At 41.1% G+C, this 19,965-nt stretch overlaps 1 protein-coding gene across 2 annotated transcripts; it reads left to right on the forward strand.

Annotated features, from left to right (window-relative positions):
- The first annotated feature begins 7,979 nt into the window (after nt 1–7,979).
- Nucleotides 7,980–19,481, forward strand: Slc17a2 (solute carrier family 17 member 2). Of its 2 annotated transcripts, XM_035441509.1 has the most exons (11): nt 7,980–8,007; nt 9,770–9,981; nt 12,959–13,192; nt 13,278–13,365; nt 14,659–14,745; nt 16,105–16,223; nt 16,330–16,491; nt 16,949–17,081; nt 17,167–17,314; nt 18,068–18,158; nt 19,347–19,481. In XM_035441509.1, exons 1-11 carry the CDS (start codon nt 7,980–7,982, stop codon nt 19,479–19,481), a joined length of 1,437 nt encoding a protein of 478 aa, XP_035297400.1. The 2 variants fall into 2 exon arrangements, with proteins under 2 accessions (XP_035297400.1, XP_035297401.1); XM_035441510.1 differs by lacking the exons at nt 7,980–8,007; nt 17,167–17,314 and having other exon boundaries at nt 9,811–9,981; nt 19,347–19,410.
- Nucleotides 19,482–19,965: the final 484 nt, after the last annotated feature.

The raw sequence follows: 19,965 nt of genomic DNA on the forward strand, positions 1-19,965 counted from the left end.
CCCACCCTTTCCAAACAGACACACACACACACACACACACACACACACACACACACACACACACACACAACACACCACTATTCAGACAAGCTAAGCAGCCCAAAAGAATCTCAGGTCAAATGAGATACCTGTCAGTGAACTCCAGATTTCTAGTTTCTGTGAGTTGTCAGCCATGCTGGGACTAGCCTCTGGTAGTGCAGCTCTTATAAGAAACACCCTCACCTATACTCCTGTAAGCAACCCAACAGAGCTCAGTTGTTTGCCAAGTTGGGCTTTGGTGGTCTCCTTATTTTGGTCTGTTGTTTGTCCCCTGTCTGGTTGAGCAGATCTTTGTTCATGTCCTCCCCTGGAAGAAGTGTCACACAATAGATGGCTCAGTGGCCAAATGCACATACTGCTCTTCTGGAGGACCTGAGTTTGGTTTCTCTTGTGGGAATTACCCATATGGAGTCAGGTAAAAATACAAAGGAATTTATTAGGAAAAAGCCTTACAGAGCGATCTAGCCAGCTGGCAGGGCAGCAGTAAGTACAGCAAGCCGAAGATGAAATGGAAGAAGGGCAGCCCACAAGTGCGCCCCTCACTCTTGAACCTTCCCTATATCACCCTGACCCCGCCCTTTCAGGCACACCTGTAGGCAGGCGTGGTTGCAGTGTCCCCTACAGGTTTCCATAACACTCATGAGAGCAGTGTCACAGGTACCCGTATCTTCAGCTCCAGGGGTTTTCAGGCCTCATTACATACTCACACACTGCACATTTACTCAAGCACACACACATACATAAATGAAAATAAAATTAGTAGAGTTTGAAAAAAATTAAATAATTAAAAAAAAGAAAAAGAAAAAGAAAATCAACAGAGACCACTCAGTCTGGCTCAGGGGCTGTGTAGTATAGGCTCTTTGGGGGACTATGATGACAGCACTGGGGTCAGAAGCTCAGCTGCGGTGACTAAAAGTAGAGAGAGCAGGCCCTCTACTTGTTTTAGGCAGGCCAAAAGACAAACTAGAAAAATCTACTAAGATCCATATCCCAAAACCTAAAAGTCACAAAACAAACCAGGAGCAGCACAAACCGAGTAAAGCACATCAGGTGGACAGAGACATAGAAGGTTGGGAGGAGGGAAATTCTCAGAGCCACAGTTTCTTTGATTCATTGTGGGCACTAGAGATAGGACAGTCTAGCTGATTGACTGGCTCCCTTGGCAGGAACATCTCATTAAGGCCATCTACCTGTTAGCAAATAGATTCCATGTCCTTTGTTCAAGAACTCGGCATTGTGAACATTTCATGCCTAGTTCCTTAACACAGACAACCAGTTCTAACAGGTGGAGTGCTTTGTCTGTGAACACTGAAAACACTCCTGCTTCCCTTCCATGCCACTCAGTTAAATGGCTTGTTGACTGAATGGCTGTGTGCACAGTTCAAAGCAGAAAAACATAGTGACATCTTTGAAATACTCACTAGGTTAGTGAGAACTTGAAAGTGAAGTTAAAAATTAATCGGCCAAGCCAAATGCAGACTCCCTGTCCTGAGAACACAGGGTCAAACCTGGCGGGGTCCCATTCCCATGTGACTCATTATGTTTCCCTGTGGAGGGAAGGAGAGACAGGAACGCCCTCTTTCCCCAAGCTAGCTTTCTAGTCTAGGGCTTCAAATACTAGTTTAATGGTGAAGGTAAGTGCTTTTCTTCTTTTAAATAAGATGCTAGTTACTAAACTATCAGAGATGCATTCATTAATTTTACAAGCACTCAAAAACATACCAACTGCAGCCTGAGGATCTCCTTTTGGAAATGGTGCCTGGTTCCAAAGAGAAGAAGAGGCTTTCTTACAAAATAACCATCCAATCAAGACCCTGAAGCTTGAGAGGCTACTGGTGCCAAGGTGGTCAGTGGTTACTAGCCAGAGGAACTAGTGAGTATTGACTGCGGTAGGTAGATGAGTTCAATTGGTTTTGGCTGTAGGATGAAATGAAAAATGCGCTGATGAGGTTTAGCTTTGGGACTGGGGTTAGTCTTTTCTGGTTTCAAGATACTTGATCTTGGCTCTCAAGAAAACGAGACTGACAAAGTCTGAGTAAGACAGAAATCCAGAGAACTTGAACGTTTCTAGAAGGCTTGCTGCCTTTGTACAGTTAAGAGGTTCCCAGAGAGATTGTGGTGGGTGACTGTTGCTTGAGTGGGAGCCAAGCCTCGATCCATCCTACCGGGAGGGAATCCTGACTGGAAAGCACAGCTCTGTACTGGGAAGTGGAACCAAGTGAGGCCCCTCCTAATCTGTCAGCCCCTGTGGACAGTGGTACAGTTGAAGTGTGCTTGGCTTTTTGGCATAACCTGACTTCTAGAAGTTTCCACCTCTGTCCCTAGGAGATTTTTTTTCTTTTTGCCATGGTTTAACTTATAAATGCATTGTTTGAGTGACATAATAAGATGTGAAATAGGTTATTTTATTTCAGTCCCTCAGAAAAGTAGAGAGCATATGAAGACCTCATTTTGTCTAACACTCCCAGGATTGCTTTCCCCACATTCTTTCAGGTATGTGGCAAGATAAACACCCTCTTCATCCATGTTGTAGATTCCAAGGCAGAAGAACTCACTTTTTAAAAAGTTTAAAACCAACTATTTTATCAGAATGTTTTTTCTTTTTTATTTAAATTAGAAACAAGCTTCATTTACATGTCAATCCCAGTTCCCTCACCTCCCCTCCTCCCCAGCCCCCCACCAACCTCCATCCCATCCCCTTTCTGCTCCCCAGGGAAGGTGAGGCCCTCCATGGGGGATCTTCAAAGTCTGTCATATCATTTGGAGCAGGGCTTAGACCCTCCCCTGTGTGTATAGGCTGAGAGAGTATCCCTCTGTGTGGAATGGGTTCCCAAAGTCCATTCATGTACTAGGGATAAACACTGATCCACTACCAGAGGCCCCAAAGATTAACCAGACCTCCAAACTGACATCCTCATTCAGGGGGTCTGGATCAGTCCTATGCTGGTTTCCCAGCTATCAGTCTGGGGTCCATGAGCAACCCCTTGTTCAAGTCAGCTGTTTCTGTGGGTTTCTTAAGCCTGGTCATGACCCCTTTGCTCATCACTCCTCCCTCTCTGCAGCTGGGTTCCAGGGTTCAGCTCAATGTTTAGCTGTGGGTGTCTGCTTCTGCTTCCATCACCTACTGGATGAAAACTCATTTTTGTCTTTTTGTGACTGGGTTACCTCATTCGGGATGGTTTCTTCTATTTGCTAAATGTCCATATTTGTTTATGGATCTGAGATGGTCTAACATGGTCTGAGTGGGACATAGTGGCAGTTACTGCTGTTGTTAATACCAGTGACATTTGACAACGTATTGCTCCTTGTGGTGATCCAGGCACACCTCACATTTTATGTTCACACAAACAGTCCCATGAAGTAATATCGTCCTCTCTGAAACAAGTAAGGCTCTAAGAATATATGAAACTTGCTATGATTTGCACAGAGTGGGAACTCAGGCTCTGAACTACTGGCTCCTGATATTTGAACAATATGCAACATTTACTCTGAGTAAACCCGGAGACTGGACTAACAAAATTATGCAAGACAAGCAGTTTGTTAGGGAAAACCAAAGAGTATTAGAAACACTGTTGCAACAAAATAATGTGTTCTAGACTAAGAAGAATAGGATGAAGCCCCTTATGTAACCATAATGTCTATATTCTGATTCCCCCTCAAATAAAACCCTATATGCATGACCATATGTCTGTATTTTCCTTTCTCCCTAAATACAACCTACTGTCATAAAAATTTTTAAACATAAATTTAACTTAATTTCACATCAGCGTTTCTAGGTCTCCTTGAAACACTGTTACTAGGATTCACTATCACTTCCTGAAGCAGAAGGTCTTTGAAAATTTCCATGGTGTCAACTGTTTACAGTTAGACTTAGAATGACCAGACTGTTTTTATCAATCACACTGATGACTTGTGACTTTGTAAACCTAGTGATTGTTTTAGAAGCATAGTTTTCATGATTATGTCACAGAAAGACTACCTTTTGGAATGGCCAGTTTTTGTATTTGTTTTATGAAAAGGAAATGCCAGCAACAACAAAGCAACAGAAAACTATTCAGACAAAATTCAAAGCAATACTTGCAGGCAGTATAAGCCATGTGACACCACCTGGGGTGGTGGAATGTAGCCCAGAGTGCTTGAAGGCACACATGAGGTTCTAGAAGCAATCCTTGGGGGGAAACAAAAGGCTTTTAAGACCATTCATTCCTTTTAGGCTTGGGCTGAAACCATGGTCAGAATAGGTTTATAATACAGTTGCACTAACAGAAAATGCAAGAGACAATTGGATTGTTTTTCTTTAATATTCAAATCAAAATTCAGCTTAAACTTTTTAATCATCCCTTGGGAATAAATGATTAAAGCTTAGAATACTTCAGAATGAAGCTAGTTATGGTTTTTTAAGCTTAAACTTAAATTGTTAAGAAAATAAAAGGAGATTCTACTATAGATAGAATCTCAAGTGGCCTGGCCTTTCAGAGACCATGTGCTGACTCTGGGAACTAAGGATGAGGCAACATTCCAATCTTCCCCACACGTTTCCTCACCAGTGAAGTGCACCTTTAGCAGAAGACCCGTGTCTGTAGATGGAGTTTCTGTCCCTCCTGGTTATACAGGACATCACCTATCAGGTATCTTTTCCTCTACAGCTACATGTAGAAAAGTGGGATGAGTCCTGGCATCATCCAGACGTTATTGAGACTTGGAAGCCTTTCAGGTCCGAACAGCCAGCCAGCATCAGCCCTGTACTCATCTTTTCTTCATAGCAGTTGAGCCTAGACGTGGGTCCATTGTAATAAAATAAAGTTTCAATTAATCCCAGCTCTCAGGAGGCTGAAATGGGAGGTTCAGAAGTTCAAGATCAGCCTGGTCTATACAGTGGATTCTGTCTCAAAAAAAAAAAAAAAAAAAAAAAAAAAAAAAAAAAGAAGAAAGAAAGAAAGAAAGAAAAGAAAGGGAAAAATTAACAAGACTATCTCAAAATTGAGAAGTTTAATAGTTATTTGTAAGTGAACTCAGCTCCTTCTATGTAGCGAGGTAAGGAAGTAGGGAGACGGAGACAGGAGGACCCTGACGCTTCCTGGCCAACCAGCCTAGCCCATTCTGCAGACCCAGGTCCTGGTGACACATCCTAACTCAAAAAAACAAGATGTACAGCTCTTGAGAAATGACATGTGAGTCTAACCTCTGGCCTCCCCATGCACCCACACACACATGCATGGAACCTGAACATACATGAACATATACACTTGCACATGCACATAAAACTTCATAAATAAGAGAAATAATGAATAATAAAGTTAAAGTAACTCTCAGAGTGGCCCTTGGGAACATTGATGGTTCTACTTGTGTAAAATTTTCTCTGCATATGGGTTACACATTATCCTGCTTACACTTTCTGAATATAAGTATTTCTCTGATATTATTTCAATAGATTTAAAAGCATTGTTTTAGCACAGTCCATGACAAGAAGTCCTCAAAACTGGCTATCCAGACCCATACAATTTGATTACTGTGTCTCTCTTAGGGTCCTCCTTGTTTCCTAGCATATCTGGAGGTGTAGATTGTAGGCTGGTAATCCTTTGTTCTATGTCTAAAATCCATATATGAGTGAGTACATACCATGTTTGTCTTTCTGTGATGGGTTACCTCTCTCAGGATGGTTTCTTCTAGTTCCATCCATATGCCTGCAAATTTCAAGATCCCATTTTTTTTTCTGCTGAGTAGTACTCCATTGTATAAATGTACCACATTTTCTCTATCCATTCTTCAGTTGAGGGACATCTAGGTTGCTTTCAGGCTATTACAAATAATGCTGCTATGAACATAGTTGAACAGACATACTACTGTATGAATGTGCATCCTTTGGGTATATAACTAAGAGTGGAATTGCTGGTTCTTGAGGTAGACTGATTCCCATTTTCCTGAGAAACCACCATACTGATTTCCAAAGTGGCTGTACAAGTTGGCACTCCCACCAGCAATGGAGGAGTGTTCCTCTTTCTCCACATGCTCCTCAGCATAAACTGTCATTGGTATTTTTGATTTTAGCCATTCTGACAGGAGTAAGATGGTATCTCAGAGTTGTTTTGATTTTCATTTCCCAGATGACTAAGGACATTGAGCAATTTCTTAAGTGTCTTTCAGCCATTTTAGATTTCTTTATTGAGAATTTTCTATTTAGTTCTGTACCCCACTTTTTAGTTGTATGATTTGGTGTTTTGGTGACTAGCTTTGTATATTTTGGAAATCAGTCCTCTGTCAGATGTGGGGCTGGTAAAGATTTTTTCCCATTCTGTGGGCTGCCATTTTGTCTTGCTGACTGTGTCCTTTGCCTTCTCAGTTTCAGGAGGTCCCATTTATTAGTTGTTGATCTCGGTGTCTGTGCTACTGGTGTTATGTTCAGGAAGTGGTCTCCTGTACCAATTCGGTCAAGAGTACCTCCTACTGTGTCACCAATATTTTGCTGTTATAAAAAATATTACCATGAATATTTTTCGATAAAATTTTTCATCTATATCTTCTATCATGGTCCTCTGTCCTAAGATCACAGATTATGAGACTCTCACGAGTATGGGAATATCTCTTTAAATTTGGGTTCAGAAAATATAAAATCCTGAATTCTGAAACATAAGTACAATGCTGGTAGTTTTTTTTAACAGTCATTGAAGATACAGTCTAAAATGGATATAATGTACAAGATCCTTAGAATGTACATATTTTCCTAAAAGAAGCAAATGACGCTGGGTGTTGGTGGCGCACGCCATTAATCCCAGCACTTGGGAGGCAGAGGCAGGTGGATCTCTGTGAGTTCGAGGCCAGTCTAGTCTCCAGAGCGAGTGCCAGGATAGGCTCCAAAGCTACACGGAGAAACCCTGTCTCGAAAAACAAAACAAAAAACAAACAAACAAACAAACAAAAGAAGCAAATGAATATATCCCTTCCAAAGATATACAAATACTGAATTAAGCATATCCATATTTGGGTCCATAAATTTTATTGGCTTTTCAATGTAAATTCATTTGTGATTACAACAGAAGGCCTCATTTACTATAATTTTATAAATGTTTCAAAGATATTGTCAGCTCAGTCGAATGGTCATTTGATGTGTAGTAAAGACTATTTTAATCATGGAAGGGAAGTCAAGGCCTCAGGAGCTCCAAGCAGCTACTCATATTACATCGGTCCTCAATCAAACAAAGGGAGTAGTAATACATGTATGCTAATGCTCAACTTTCTTTGTAGTCCAGGGTTCCCTGCCTAGGGAATGGTGCCACCCATATTGGATGAAACTTCTAATCTTAGTTAACATAATCAAGATCTCATACAAGGGTACTCATAGGTCCATCTTCCCCGGTGATTCTAGATTCTACCAAGTTGATAATTAGCACTGACTGTCAGAACTTGTGAAGGTCATGGAGCATCTTCAAAGAAGATGCCACGGAACACCTTGCTTGTCCAGAGGGAACAGAAAAATGGCCAGGATGAGAGCAAAGGCTGCTCTTGAGTTCAACTGTCATATTTTACGGTCAGCTATAAGTACGATGCTTCCTAGCATTGCATGGTTCTCTGTGATTTGAAAAAGCCTTTGCAGCTTCCTTCTTTCAGTTTTATAGCACCACTCAGAAAGCAAACTTATTAAACAGATGCAGAAATGGGTGGTTAGAGAATTTAAACACCTTGCTCTAAGGGTGTATAGTTAGATTCCCTCATAATACCATAGTCTACTGCAAGCAGAGTCAGAATCTATGGGAGTCAGAATGTGGAAATCATAAAGATGCCCCCCTCTTCCTGATTCCCAGAGGAGGAAGCCCTGACAGGAGGGGTTTGTGTGTCATTTCTTGTATGATGTTCTTCTCATAGGTCAAAGTCTGTCGTGGTGACAGTGATTTGGGACAGAGGGGAACTCCACCAGAGTACATACCATTCCCCAGAGAAGCAAAATGGATGAGAAGCCTACAACCAAGAAAGGTAAGGTCACTGTCCTCGTTTGCAGGTCATTAGAGAAGATCCCTTGCCTGGCTCCAGCTTCTTCACCCTTGCCTGTTGTCCTCTCCTTGCTTTTTCATTATATTGCTCCTCCAGATGCTCTTAGTGAACCTCTGATCCTATCAGTCTCCTGAGGGCTGGACTAATCGAAACAGACCCAGCCTCAATCCCAAAATGTCATCTGCTGCTTTATTGTTAGGAAACATCATGGATTAATGTGACAGAAATTGAACCAAATGATCAATAAATCCTGTATCTAAGGAATGTAATGAGTTTGAACAAGTGATTTTAAAGCAAACTGCCAACTTATGCGCAGATCCCTGAGGAACACATTTGTCAAGTGGCTGACCGCTTCCTCTGAGCTTGGAAACTCAAACTGATTGATAATGAACTAATTCATTTGCAGGCAACTACTTCTACCCCTCAGGCTACTGGGAGATTTCTACCATTTATTTTTCTGTTTCTTCACAGATCCTGTTTGTGCCCCACAATTCAGTTTTCCAAACATACAAGGGGGGAAAAAGCCTAACCCATCAGTCACATGGAAATCCTTCGAACATTGACCCATTGCTTTATTTTATTAGGAATAGATATAGAATATCAGTACAACCATGATACATACATATATATTGGAAGTTTGTTGAATGCATAAATATATACATGTGTGTTACACATCCAATGAATACTACTCTGTATCATTTTACTGATATGTTTAGTAAAATTGCTTCTACATGTTTGTTTGAAAGTTAGAAGAGCCATGAAGCCAGGCTCTACTAACACACAGGGGGAAAGGAGTCAACAGAGTGTTCAGAGGACTGTGAAGCATCAGCTCTCAGCTGGGCACAGTGGTCAACAGCTGTGCTCCCAGATCTTCAGGAGATTGAGCTGGTGGTCTCGCTTGAGCCTAGGGGTTCTAGACTACCTTAGGCATCAAAACAGGACCTTGTCTCAATGAAAAGAAGAAGAAAACCAGGATAGTAAGGGAGAGAGAACGGGAAGGGACAAGAACCTCATTTCTCTGACAGTTTAAAGGAGAATTCTCAGACAGGGAAGTAGTGTCTCTGAAAAGCGGCTGTCAGTGTATAATCTCACAAAGCTCTCTGAGAAAAGAATGAGATGGACCACTTACTTGTAATGCAGAGTCAGCATTCATGGTTGGCTCTACCTTGCTTCCTCCAGTCTGTGATTTTGAAGCAATGTAGCATGAGACCCTTGCATTAAAGTTTTTCCTTTACTCATCACCTATCTCCATACTTCTAAAAGGAGACCATATTTGCAAGATCCCAAACTCGTCATATGCACTGTAACAAAGCTAGCAAAATAGTATGGTAATGGAGTTTGGAGGTGAAAGATGGTCATCGGGATTAGCTGGGCCTGATGGCAACTGGTCTGTAGTTCTGGCATCACGGAAGCCTGAGGCAGAAGAGAGTGCAAGTTCAAGGCCTTCCTTGGATACAAAGTAAATTCAGAGCAATTCTGAGCAACTTAATGAGAACAGTCTCAAAAGCATTCTGAAAAGGGCTGGGGGTGAAGCTCAGTGATGGACTGCTTGCCTGGTAAGCATATGCAAAGATGGGATTTAATAGAAAGAAAGAAGGAAAACAAGGATGAAAAACAAAATGAAACAAAACCAAGACAGTTGTATTGTGTTGTGTGGTCTGGAGTTCTTTCAGATCTAACTGTGGAAGAATGAAAAGGAGTAGTGTCCTTCAGGGTGCTCACTGTGTAACTCTGTACCGCCTAGATTCAGGGTTCTGCTCATTACGCTATGGGCTGGCTCTCATCATGCACTTCTCCAACTTCACCATGATAACGCAGCGTGTGAGTCTGAGCATTGCCATCATCGCTATGGTGAACAGCACACAGCATCAGGACCCAGCTAATGCAGCCACTGAGGGGCCTTTGACAGACCCCCTCAGTAACCGGAGCAGAAGCGTCAAGGACTTTGGCACACGGGTGAGTGTGGTGGAGAGAAGGCTGTCTGCTGAGAGAAAATAACAGCTTTAACAAGAAGGAGGAACAGGAAAGGAGGCTTGCTCTTAACTCCGCTGAGTATAGATTTCAACTGTAAACGGAAAAGAACTGAAATGATTTTTGAGGCATTACTTGAGTCTGTGATAGTAATAATCATTCTTTATAGCAATACTATGGACAAGTTTTAAGAAAATGTTAACAATTTAAGAACTACTTGGGAATCTTCAGAGAAAAACTAGTTGCTGTCTGGGGGAACCCTTCTGGGTTATCCAATTCTATTTGAGTCCCCGCAGCCTTCATCGTTTCTAGATATCGTTCTTCAAATTCTATATGATGAATAAAAATACTTATGATTCTAGTCCTGTGGAAACTTGATCTCTACTCTTCCCCAGTCAGCACCCCCCCCCCCACTGTGGCTGAATAAGGCAGTGTGTCATCTATTTAAATTCCATGCCAGCTTTTCTGTCCAACTTAAATATGTGTGGTGCTTTTCATTCTCATTTTCACAAGCTACCACATTTTAACCAATTCTGTCATTAACCAATCAGTTAAATAATACCTCCATAACATGTTCATCGAGTTTGTTTAAGAATCATTGAGATATCATATTTTTTCAAGCATCCTTTATCCTCTCATTTACTACACATTCCTAATGTCATCCCTCTAATTCATGATTTATGATTGTATTATATTTCACATACTCATTCACACTCCTGTGTTCGGGAACTCAGGGCACCTTCAAGTTAATTGACATGTGTCAGGACATGCTGTGGTCCACCAGAGCCTGGTCCTCCTCCTCAGCACACTCCCATCCATAAATGGCCACAAAAAATCTCTGCTCTCAGCCAGCCAGCCACTGTCCCTGTCAGTATGGAGGCAGCTCAGATCCCCGATGTAACCGCCTAGTTTTCTTTTTATACAATAGGAGTGCATTTTTTTGTGTGTGTTCTCTTTACACATATCACAGGCATTCTTCAAAATTGTTCCCTCTCTTGGACCTTCCCAAAAAGTCTTCCCTTTCTCAAATTTTCTGTTCTATTTATGTCGATCCTCAAATGTTAATTCTAACATGAATCATATACTCCGAGTTATAATAATTCTTTTTTCTTGTTTATTTTTTGAGGCAGGGCCCTTCTGTATAGCCATGGTTGTCCTGATGCTTGTTGTATAGACCAGGCTGGCCTCAAACTCACAGAAATCTGCCTGCCACTGCCTCCCTAGGGCTGGTATTAAAAGCATGGTCCACCAAGACCCAGCTGGTAAGTTTTATCTTAAGTGAAGAAAGTGTTTCTTGTTTTACATTCCTTGATGATACAATTTATAATATGATTCCAGATCTAGATATCTAGAGACTATCAAAATTATGTGTTGAGTTATGTCAGAAGAATTTATTGATTCATAATGCATGTCATAATAACTTGGCTCTTCCAGGCACATCACACAAAATTAGATTTTTTTTTCAATCAGGGGGGTTAATTTTGATAAGAAATCTGCAAAGTTGTGTTTACTTTATTCAATGAGAGCCAATGGCACTCAGGTTTTAAAAGAAGCTCTTAAATTTTTTTTAAAGATTTATTTATTTAATGTAGTTTGGGGTTTTGCCTACATGTATGTCTGTATGAGGGTGTCAGATTTGCTGGAACCGGAGTTACAGACAGTTGTGAGCTGCCATGTGGATTCAGGGAATTGAACCCACGTCCTTTGGAAGCCAGTGCTCTTAAATGTCAAGACCAGGCTGGTGAAACCCACAGAAACAGCTGACCTCATGGTTCGAGACTGATAGCTGGGAAACCAGCATAGGACTGATCCAGACTCCATGAACGTGGGTGTCAGTGAGGAGGCCTCAGAAATCTATGGGGCCTCTTGTAGTAGATCAGTACTTATCCCTAGCATAGGAATGGACTTTGGGAGCCCATTTCACATAGAGGGATACTCCCTCAGCCTAGACACACAGTGGAGGGCCTAAGCCCTATCCCAAAGGATATGACAGACTCTGGAGATTCCCCCTGAAAGGCCTCACCCTCTCTGGGAATCAGAAAGGGTATGGGATAGGTAGGGTGTTAGTGGGGGGCAGGGGAGGAGGGGAGGCAGAGGGAACTGGGATTAACATGTAAAACAATCTTGTTTCTAATTTAACTAAAAATGAAAAAAATACATAAAAGAATCTCTTTAGAAACTAAGCCATCTTGCTGTGGTTAGTTACTGTTTTCATCCTCTCATCTATGCAATCGTTCATCTTTTTCGTAAAGATTTATTTTTATTTTCTGTGTATGGACACCTGCCAGTGTGTATGTATGTCCTCTACATACATATGTGCCTGGTGTCCACAGAAGCCAAAAAAAAAAAAAAAAAAAAAAAAAAAAAACATCAGATCCACTGGAGATTAAGTTACAGTTGTAAGCTACCACGTGGACTCTGGGAACTGAATCTGAGTCCTCTGTAAGAGTAGCACATACCCACTGGGCGTTGGTGGCACATGCCTTTAATCCCAGCACTCGGGAGGCAGAGGCAGGCAGATCTCTGTGAGTTTGAAGCCAGCCTGGTCTCCAGAGTGGGTGCCAAGATACACTCCAAAGCTACACAGAGAAACCCTGTCTCGAAAAACAAAAACAAAAACAAAAACAAAAACAAAAAAAAAAACAAAAAAACAAAAACGCCTGCCTCTGCCTCCCGAGTGCTGGGATTAAAGCATGTGCCACCACCACCCCTTGTATCTTTATCTCTTATGCTTGAAATTTTCTCTTTTTAAGGGAAACAAATTAGGGACAAAGTTGTTTACTTGTAGAACAAATAAAAATAATGCTAGGTAAAAATTTGAGAGAAAATAAACCTAAACCAAATTAAGTGTTTTTATAATAGAATCTCTTGAATACCTGACAACTGTGAATATAAAGTAGATTTTTCAAATCAAGACTTAGCAAAGAGGATTCACTTACTTGCTCTTTTTCTTCCTTTCCAGGCTGCTGTTTATCAGTGGAGCACAGAGACTCAGGGCATCATCTTTAGCTCCATCAGCTATGGAATCATACTGACGCTAATACCAAGTGGATATTTAGCGGGGATATTTGGAGCAAAACACATACTTGGTGCTGGTTTGCTCATCTCATCCTTGCTCACATTGTTTACTCCAATGGCTGCTGAATTTGGGGTGATTTTGGTCATTGCCATTCGCACAGTTCAGGGGATGGCCCAGGTATCCAGACGTTTTCTCAGACCTAGTGGGATACAGATTTCCAACATCTCCAAAAGAACAAAGATTTTAATGACTGTTGTTACAGGGAATGGCATGGACCGGGCAGTTTACAATTTGGGCAAAGTGGGCTCCTCCACTTGAACGGAGCAAGCTCACCAGCATTGCTGGCTCAGGTGAGGATGCATGGCAGACTGAGGTATTTAGATTCGGTCACATTGGTATTGAGGAGTCATTGAAGAATCATGGCAATGCATCACTACTATTCGTTAATGCCAGTGACTATATTATAATGTTTTCAGGGAAGACCAGAGCAGCTTGCAAATCTGAGAACACATATGTGAAGAACAGAAGTGAAGTTCTAGCAACACCTCACCTGTGTGTCCAGCACAAGTCTATTCCCTTATAGATGTCCTGTTTGCTTCTCCAGCAGCGTTGTCACTACTGCCTCTATTTCAAAATTCTCCCAGCTAATCTTTCTTCTCTGGCTGGATTTTTTCTCTTTCCATCAATGCTTTTGTTCTGCTGAGGCAATTGTTTAGCCTTCCAATTGCTATTAATCTAACTTCATTCCCTTTGCACAGTATATAATCTTATTATCACACATTCTACATCACTTTTCAAATTGAAGACATATGACTATATCATGATACCAATTTAGTGGCAGCAAAGCCTAGAATTTAAAACATGAAAATGGACAGAGAGGATAAAATAGGGTTGGAGAGAATAGAATTGAATGGAATGAAATACGTTGGATTGCTCTCAGATCGCACAGGTGACTTGAAACATTTCTGTATTTGTGGTTGTATGTGCAAGTGTTTATGTATACTAGGTATATGTCATATTGCTATGTAAAATGCATTTCCTACTGTGAAATGCATAGTCTGTAAATATAAAGCTGTTGTTTGGTTTTGTTTTCTTTGGAGGGGGTGTTATTTCTTGAGACAAGGTTTTAGTAGATAGCCATAGCTGGCACTCTTGATATAGCCCAGAGTGGCCTCAAATTCATGTTACTCCTATTTCCTAAGACTCCTGATTGCTGGGATTGCAGGCATGTACCACCATGCCTTATTGTTACTATTGTCAGTGTAGACCCCAAGGTCCAATTGTAATTGAGTTGGAATACATTTGTAAGAGTGAATTTTGTTCATTATTTTTTCACCAATTAAGCCAGAATCTCCTTGAAGGCAGGGACGATACCTCTTTAATTTTGGTAAGTAGTACTTGCAGAGAGTTTCTATCACAAACTGAGCAGTTAGAACTGGTCACATTACTGTTAAGGAGCCACTGAGGTAAACTATTGCTTATTACAGTGCTTGTTATTTCACGTGATGTTGGAAGAGTCTAGTGAAGAGGATGAATCCTCTCATCACCCAGTAACCCCAAATCAGCTACCTCACTGCAGGCACAAGGTGCACAATCTAGTCATTGATATTTCCATAAGTGACTTTTCTCTGTCTTCTCTTTAGGGGCTGCATTTGGGTCCTTCATCATCCTCTGTGTGGGGGGATTAATCTCACAAGCACTGGGCTGGCCTTTTGTCTTCTATATCTTTGGTGAGTCACTGTCTCCTAAATCCCAATTTAAATTTAAATCATGCTTCCATCTTTCAGTCATTGATTTTAAGACATACATCACTTTCACCGTGTCCTTTGTCAAATGAAAAGTGTCGAAAAATATTGAGGATGGTAACTTTCCTACTGTAGTTCATGTACCTTGGTCTCACACCTTCCTAGTGGTGTGGACAATACATATGCACAGGGCAGACAAGATCACTCTTCACATTCCAGCTTATGAGAAATCAGTTATAATGCCTGCCACACACACCGCCCCCAGAATCTCTACCACCACATATGAAGTGCCTGGCCTTGTGACTCTGTACAATTAAGACATCAAAGCTGGTTGGTTCAGTGTGTCTCCACATTTTGTAGTAACTAGTACCTTCTTCCACTATGTCTTTAGCCTGTTCTCTACCAAGTGAATCATGCAAAGCTTAATTCAGATGTTCCTTCCTTCATGGAACCTTCTGTGGCTTATCCATCAGGTCCAGCCTTTCTCCCCTCTGTGATCTTCCTAGTACTTCCTTTTTAGGTTCTAATGTGTTTCTCGTCTCCTCACTAAGCTGGAAAATGCTCACATCAAATAGTTCATTATATAGTGTTTTCCAGATTACTTTGGTGATCATAGCTTCTGATACTTAGCTCCCAATAAAATAATAGATTAATCCAATAATAAGTGATGGATTTAAAGAGCATTAGTCACCAAAATCTTTTAACACAGAATATTTTCTGAAATGACAAAAATCCCAATAAGTAGACAACTCTCTACAGTTTGTTCTTTTGTTGTAGCCCAAATGGTATTGTGAAACTTGTTCCTGGCATGAAGTACATTCTCACTAACGATGTGAATCCAGTCATTTTGTTTAACATATGTTAACCAGGCATGGAGAGCTGCTCCTCCTGGGACTCTACAAGGGATCTATAGTTTGAATACAAATTACAATCTCTTGCAGACGTATTAGAAATAGTTCTGTGCCACAATGACTGACTTTGTGGCCAGTAGTTTCATGCATGCATAACTACTTTTTCTTCAGTTCTAACCAAAACAAGACAATGATATGTGTGCTAAGAAATTACTGTTAAGACCACATGAGTATAAACACTAGATCCCTAAGCCTCAGCTGTGCTGTGATTTATTCATGCTCACAATGTCTCCAAGATTCTGACACCTAAGAAGGTTCAGTAGAAGAGTGTTGCAGGCTGCAAAAGAAGATAGGAAAAATTTAGGTTTTTATGGTGGAATAATCCCAAGTTGATATATGTGATAGAAATGATGGGATATTTCAGGGGAAAAAAAAAACCTGTTGTTTCAAAATATGGATCTACCTGAACATTAACTTCATCCCTACTTCCCAGGTAGCATTGGCTGTGTCTGCTGTGTCCTGTGGTTCACAGTGATTTATGATGACCCCATGAATCACCCATGCATAAGTGGGAAGGAAAAGGAACATATCACATCCTCACTGGCTCAGCAGGTACATTGCACCCTCTCCTTCCACCCATGGGCCATGCAGAGGTCTGCAGAGCACTGTTTCTAGGCGGATCTGTCCTAATGCCAATGTTGATTAATGTTTTTTTCAGTCTAGTTCTCCCAGAAGATCCATCCCCATCAAGGCTATGGTCAGATGCCTGCCACTGTGGGCCATTTTCATGGGTTTTTTCAGTCATTTCTGGCTATGCACCATAATCATAACATACCTACCGACATACATCAATACGGTGCTCCACGTTAACATCAGAGATGTGAGTACATTCCTCTTCTATTACGGTGATATTAATGACTGTCAGCCTTTGCTGTCCATTATATTCCAGTGTATAGAATCATTTAACCTCCACAATGACGGTAACTGAGGCAGTGCCATGATTCCCATTCCTCAGCAGTGGAATTGGGACACTCGGAGGTGAGATAATTTGCCTTGGGTTTTGTGGCTACTGCACAGTGGAGCTGCTGTGCATCTGGGCTTTTAATCACTGTGGTCTTTTGCCACTCACGAGGGTCCAAAAGTTTCCCCCAGAAAGTGACATAGCTTTTTTTAGGAGTTGTTCTCTTACCAAAGACAGTGTTCTCCCAGTGTGACAAAGGTGCTGGTTTCCCTCGAACAGCCTGGAGTGGTGGAAGTTAGGCTAAGATCGGTCTGTGTGATAAATGCTGGTGCCTTGCACTGCTCTGTGATGCTCTGTGTCCATTTCCTTCTTTCAGAGTGGGGTTCTGTCCTCCCTGCCTTTTATTGCTGCCTCAAGCTGTACAGTTTTAGGAGGTCAGATGGCAGATTTCCTTCTGTCCAGGAATCTTCTCAGCCTAATCACAGTTCGAAAACTCTTTTCATCCCTGGGTAAGAATAGGTGTGTGGATTCAGGTAACCACCCCCATCCCACATGGGGTTTGAGAAGCCACTTGATTGTGTCCTCATTCTCCAGGGCTCCTTCTTCCATCGCTTTGTGCTGTGGCCCTGCCCTTTGTGACTTCCAGTTACATAACAACCATTGTTTTGTTGATACTTATTCCTGGGACCAGCAATTTGTGTGACTCGGGGTTCATCATCAACACCCTAGATGTTGCCCCCAGGTAAGGGCTTCTGTCTTACCTTCATCAGACCACTCAAGTCCTGGCAGATCTCAGCGTCAAATATCAATGTGCAAAGCCTGTCTGTTGCTGAAGTATACTAAATCAAGGATGAGTGACAGATAACTAGAAATGTTGGTTCACAGCCATGACCACATGTCTCATTCCTGGCTAGATGAAAGTTTTTCAAGTTTCCCGATAAGAGATTAGACTGTGTGCTTTGGGAAAAGGCCACAGACATCTGTTTTGGAAATTTTCAGGGTGTTTATCCTATCAGCCACCACACATGGGCTACTCACCATGAACCAGACCTATGCTAATACATTCTCATAAATCAATACATGTCATCATCACAAATACATTAGGTAGATCCTATTATGACCCTCTAATTCAGGGAGAGGAGACAAACTGTATACAAGGGTATACAAGATAAGTCAATGACCACACAGAGTTGAGACAGGATCTAAAGGCAGAGTGAAGCTTTGAGGTCAAAATCCTGCCTGTTATGCAAACTGCCTTCTGCACTCAGTACTGTGATGAAAACACTCATTTCCCACAGAGACTAATTCCCTGGTTGTTCTAGCTATTGCTTCAGTGGACAGATAATTTCAAAGATGGGGAGCAGACATCCCTTTGGATGTCTTTAGGAATAAACACTGCACTAGACCAAGTGACCTTGCCCTTAGAAATGTGTGCCATGAAAGTTCAAGTGCTTCAGTTGTCATAGGTAGTTTCTACATAAAATCATCTCCACAGATACGCAAGTTTCCTCATGGGCATCTCAAGAGGATTTGGCCTTACTGCAGGGATCATCTCTTCTACTACCACCGGATTCCTCATCAGTCAGGTTGGGCATGTTATTGAACATTCGAAAATGGCAGTTATTGCTTTAGGTGTTGAAAATATATACACTGTGCTCTCAAGGATGGTATGGCTGGACAGGGGAAGCAAGCATGCATTTGAGCACTCAGTTCCCGAAGACCTCTAAATCAGACTCTGTGGCGCCATGCTTCCCAAAAGAGAAAAATGGAAGCTGAATTTTACAAGAGGGATAGATATTCATTTTGTGAAAATGAGCTGTTTGGATGCAAATGAAAGTTTTTCTATGACTTCCAGGTGGTGAGAAGAGTGAGAGGGGGCTGGAGTGATAGCTCAGCAATTAAAGACTAGGCTTACAACCAAACAGACAAGAGAGACGCCTTCATTGTGATTAGAGTGATAGAGACATGTCGAGAATTAGTAAGGGATGAAGACAGAAGGAAGAAGGAAGGAGATCACGGAAGTCCAACCAGACCAATCATAGACAGTTTTATAAAAGGGAAAACTAAGTATCCCAGAGTCAGTTTAAGAACTTTAAACTGTAGATGGAAGAGAATGGCTGCGAGAGCTCAGTGAGCGTGGGTTGGGAGGTTTGCTCCATGCCTGAAGGTGTGCACTAGTGAGCAAGAGGGAAGGCAGGAAAGGGAGAATCGGGCTAGGATAGAAGAATGTCAAAACAAATCTTTGCTTTGTGTTTTGTACAGCTAGGTAACCTAGATTCCAGGCTGATTTCTTAGTAAATTTGTAGGAATTCACTATGGTGATAATGCCAACAATGAACTATGACTGGCATGACAGTAGGGTTTTTCAAACAGGTCAAGTGTAGCTCACACTGCATTAAATGGTCCTCCTTAGGAGTTGAGCTGATGGAATTTAGCAGCCAAAAAACTAAACAAAACAAACGATCTTAATGATGCATTTTAATCACAACTATAAAGCATCATTTTCATAATTGTTAAAACCAAGATTTCTGGGAAAAATGTCAATATTGTTTAATTTGTCTTTATTTGAAGAAATAGATACCACATAACAGGACCCAATATGTTTTTTAGAGTCATTTGGTTCCCAACAGTTTTATGGCCCCTCTTGGGTAACAAGATGCTAAGTGTGTTCTGTATTTGCCCCCTAAATTTTTTGTGATGAGTACTGCAACATCAAAGTAGAGGATTTGAAGTAATTTATAAAATTATTAATTATTATGTGTTTCTGTGTTCAGGATTCTGAATCTGGATGGAGGAATGTGTTTTTCTTGTCTGCTGCTGTCAACATGTTTGGTATGATCTTTTACCTTATATTTGGACAAGCAGAAATCCAGAACTGGGCCAAAGAAAGGATGATCACCCGCCTCTGAGGATATAGAGTTGGAGATCCAAATGAAGTACTGACCCTTAACTTCTTAACACATTTTGCTTCTTCATACTCATGACTATAGCAAAGCACTTCTTTATTCTGGCTAAGTGCTAGCTTTTCCTAAAGAACTTCAAACACATATGCCCAGACTACATTTCAGAGTGACTTTATCTGAGGGAGTCCCATATGCCACTACATTTTGGACTCCCCAGGATTTTTTTCCAACATGCAACTGTGGTTGAAAATTGGTAGAGAAATTTGAAGTCAATTCAAGTTGCCTTTGAATTTTCCTCTTTGGAGAATACTAGATGAAATAAAAATATATCTGAAAAAATATGATAAATACTTCATGGGAACTGCTATGAACACAGAAAAGATCTTCCAGGAATTGTATCTATGAGCTATAAAACTCAGCAGAGAACAGAATTTAAACCTATAACAAAGAATTAACTTTGTTCTTTTTATTTTTTTTCCTTTTTAAATTT

Source organism: Cricetulus griseus, chromosome 3, assembly GCF_003668045.3.
Source record: "Cricetulus griseus strain 17A/GY chromosome 3, alternate assembly CriGri-PICRH-1.0, whole genome shotgun sequence".
Taxonomy (NCBI): domain Eukaryota; kingdom Metazoa; phylum Chordata; class Mammalia; order Rodentia; family Cricetidae; genus Cricetulus; species Cricetulus griseus.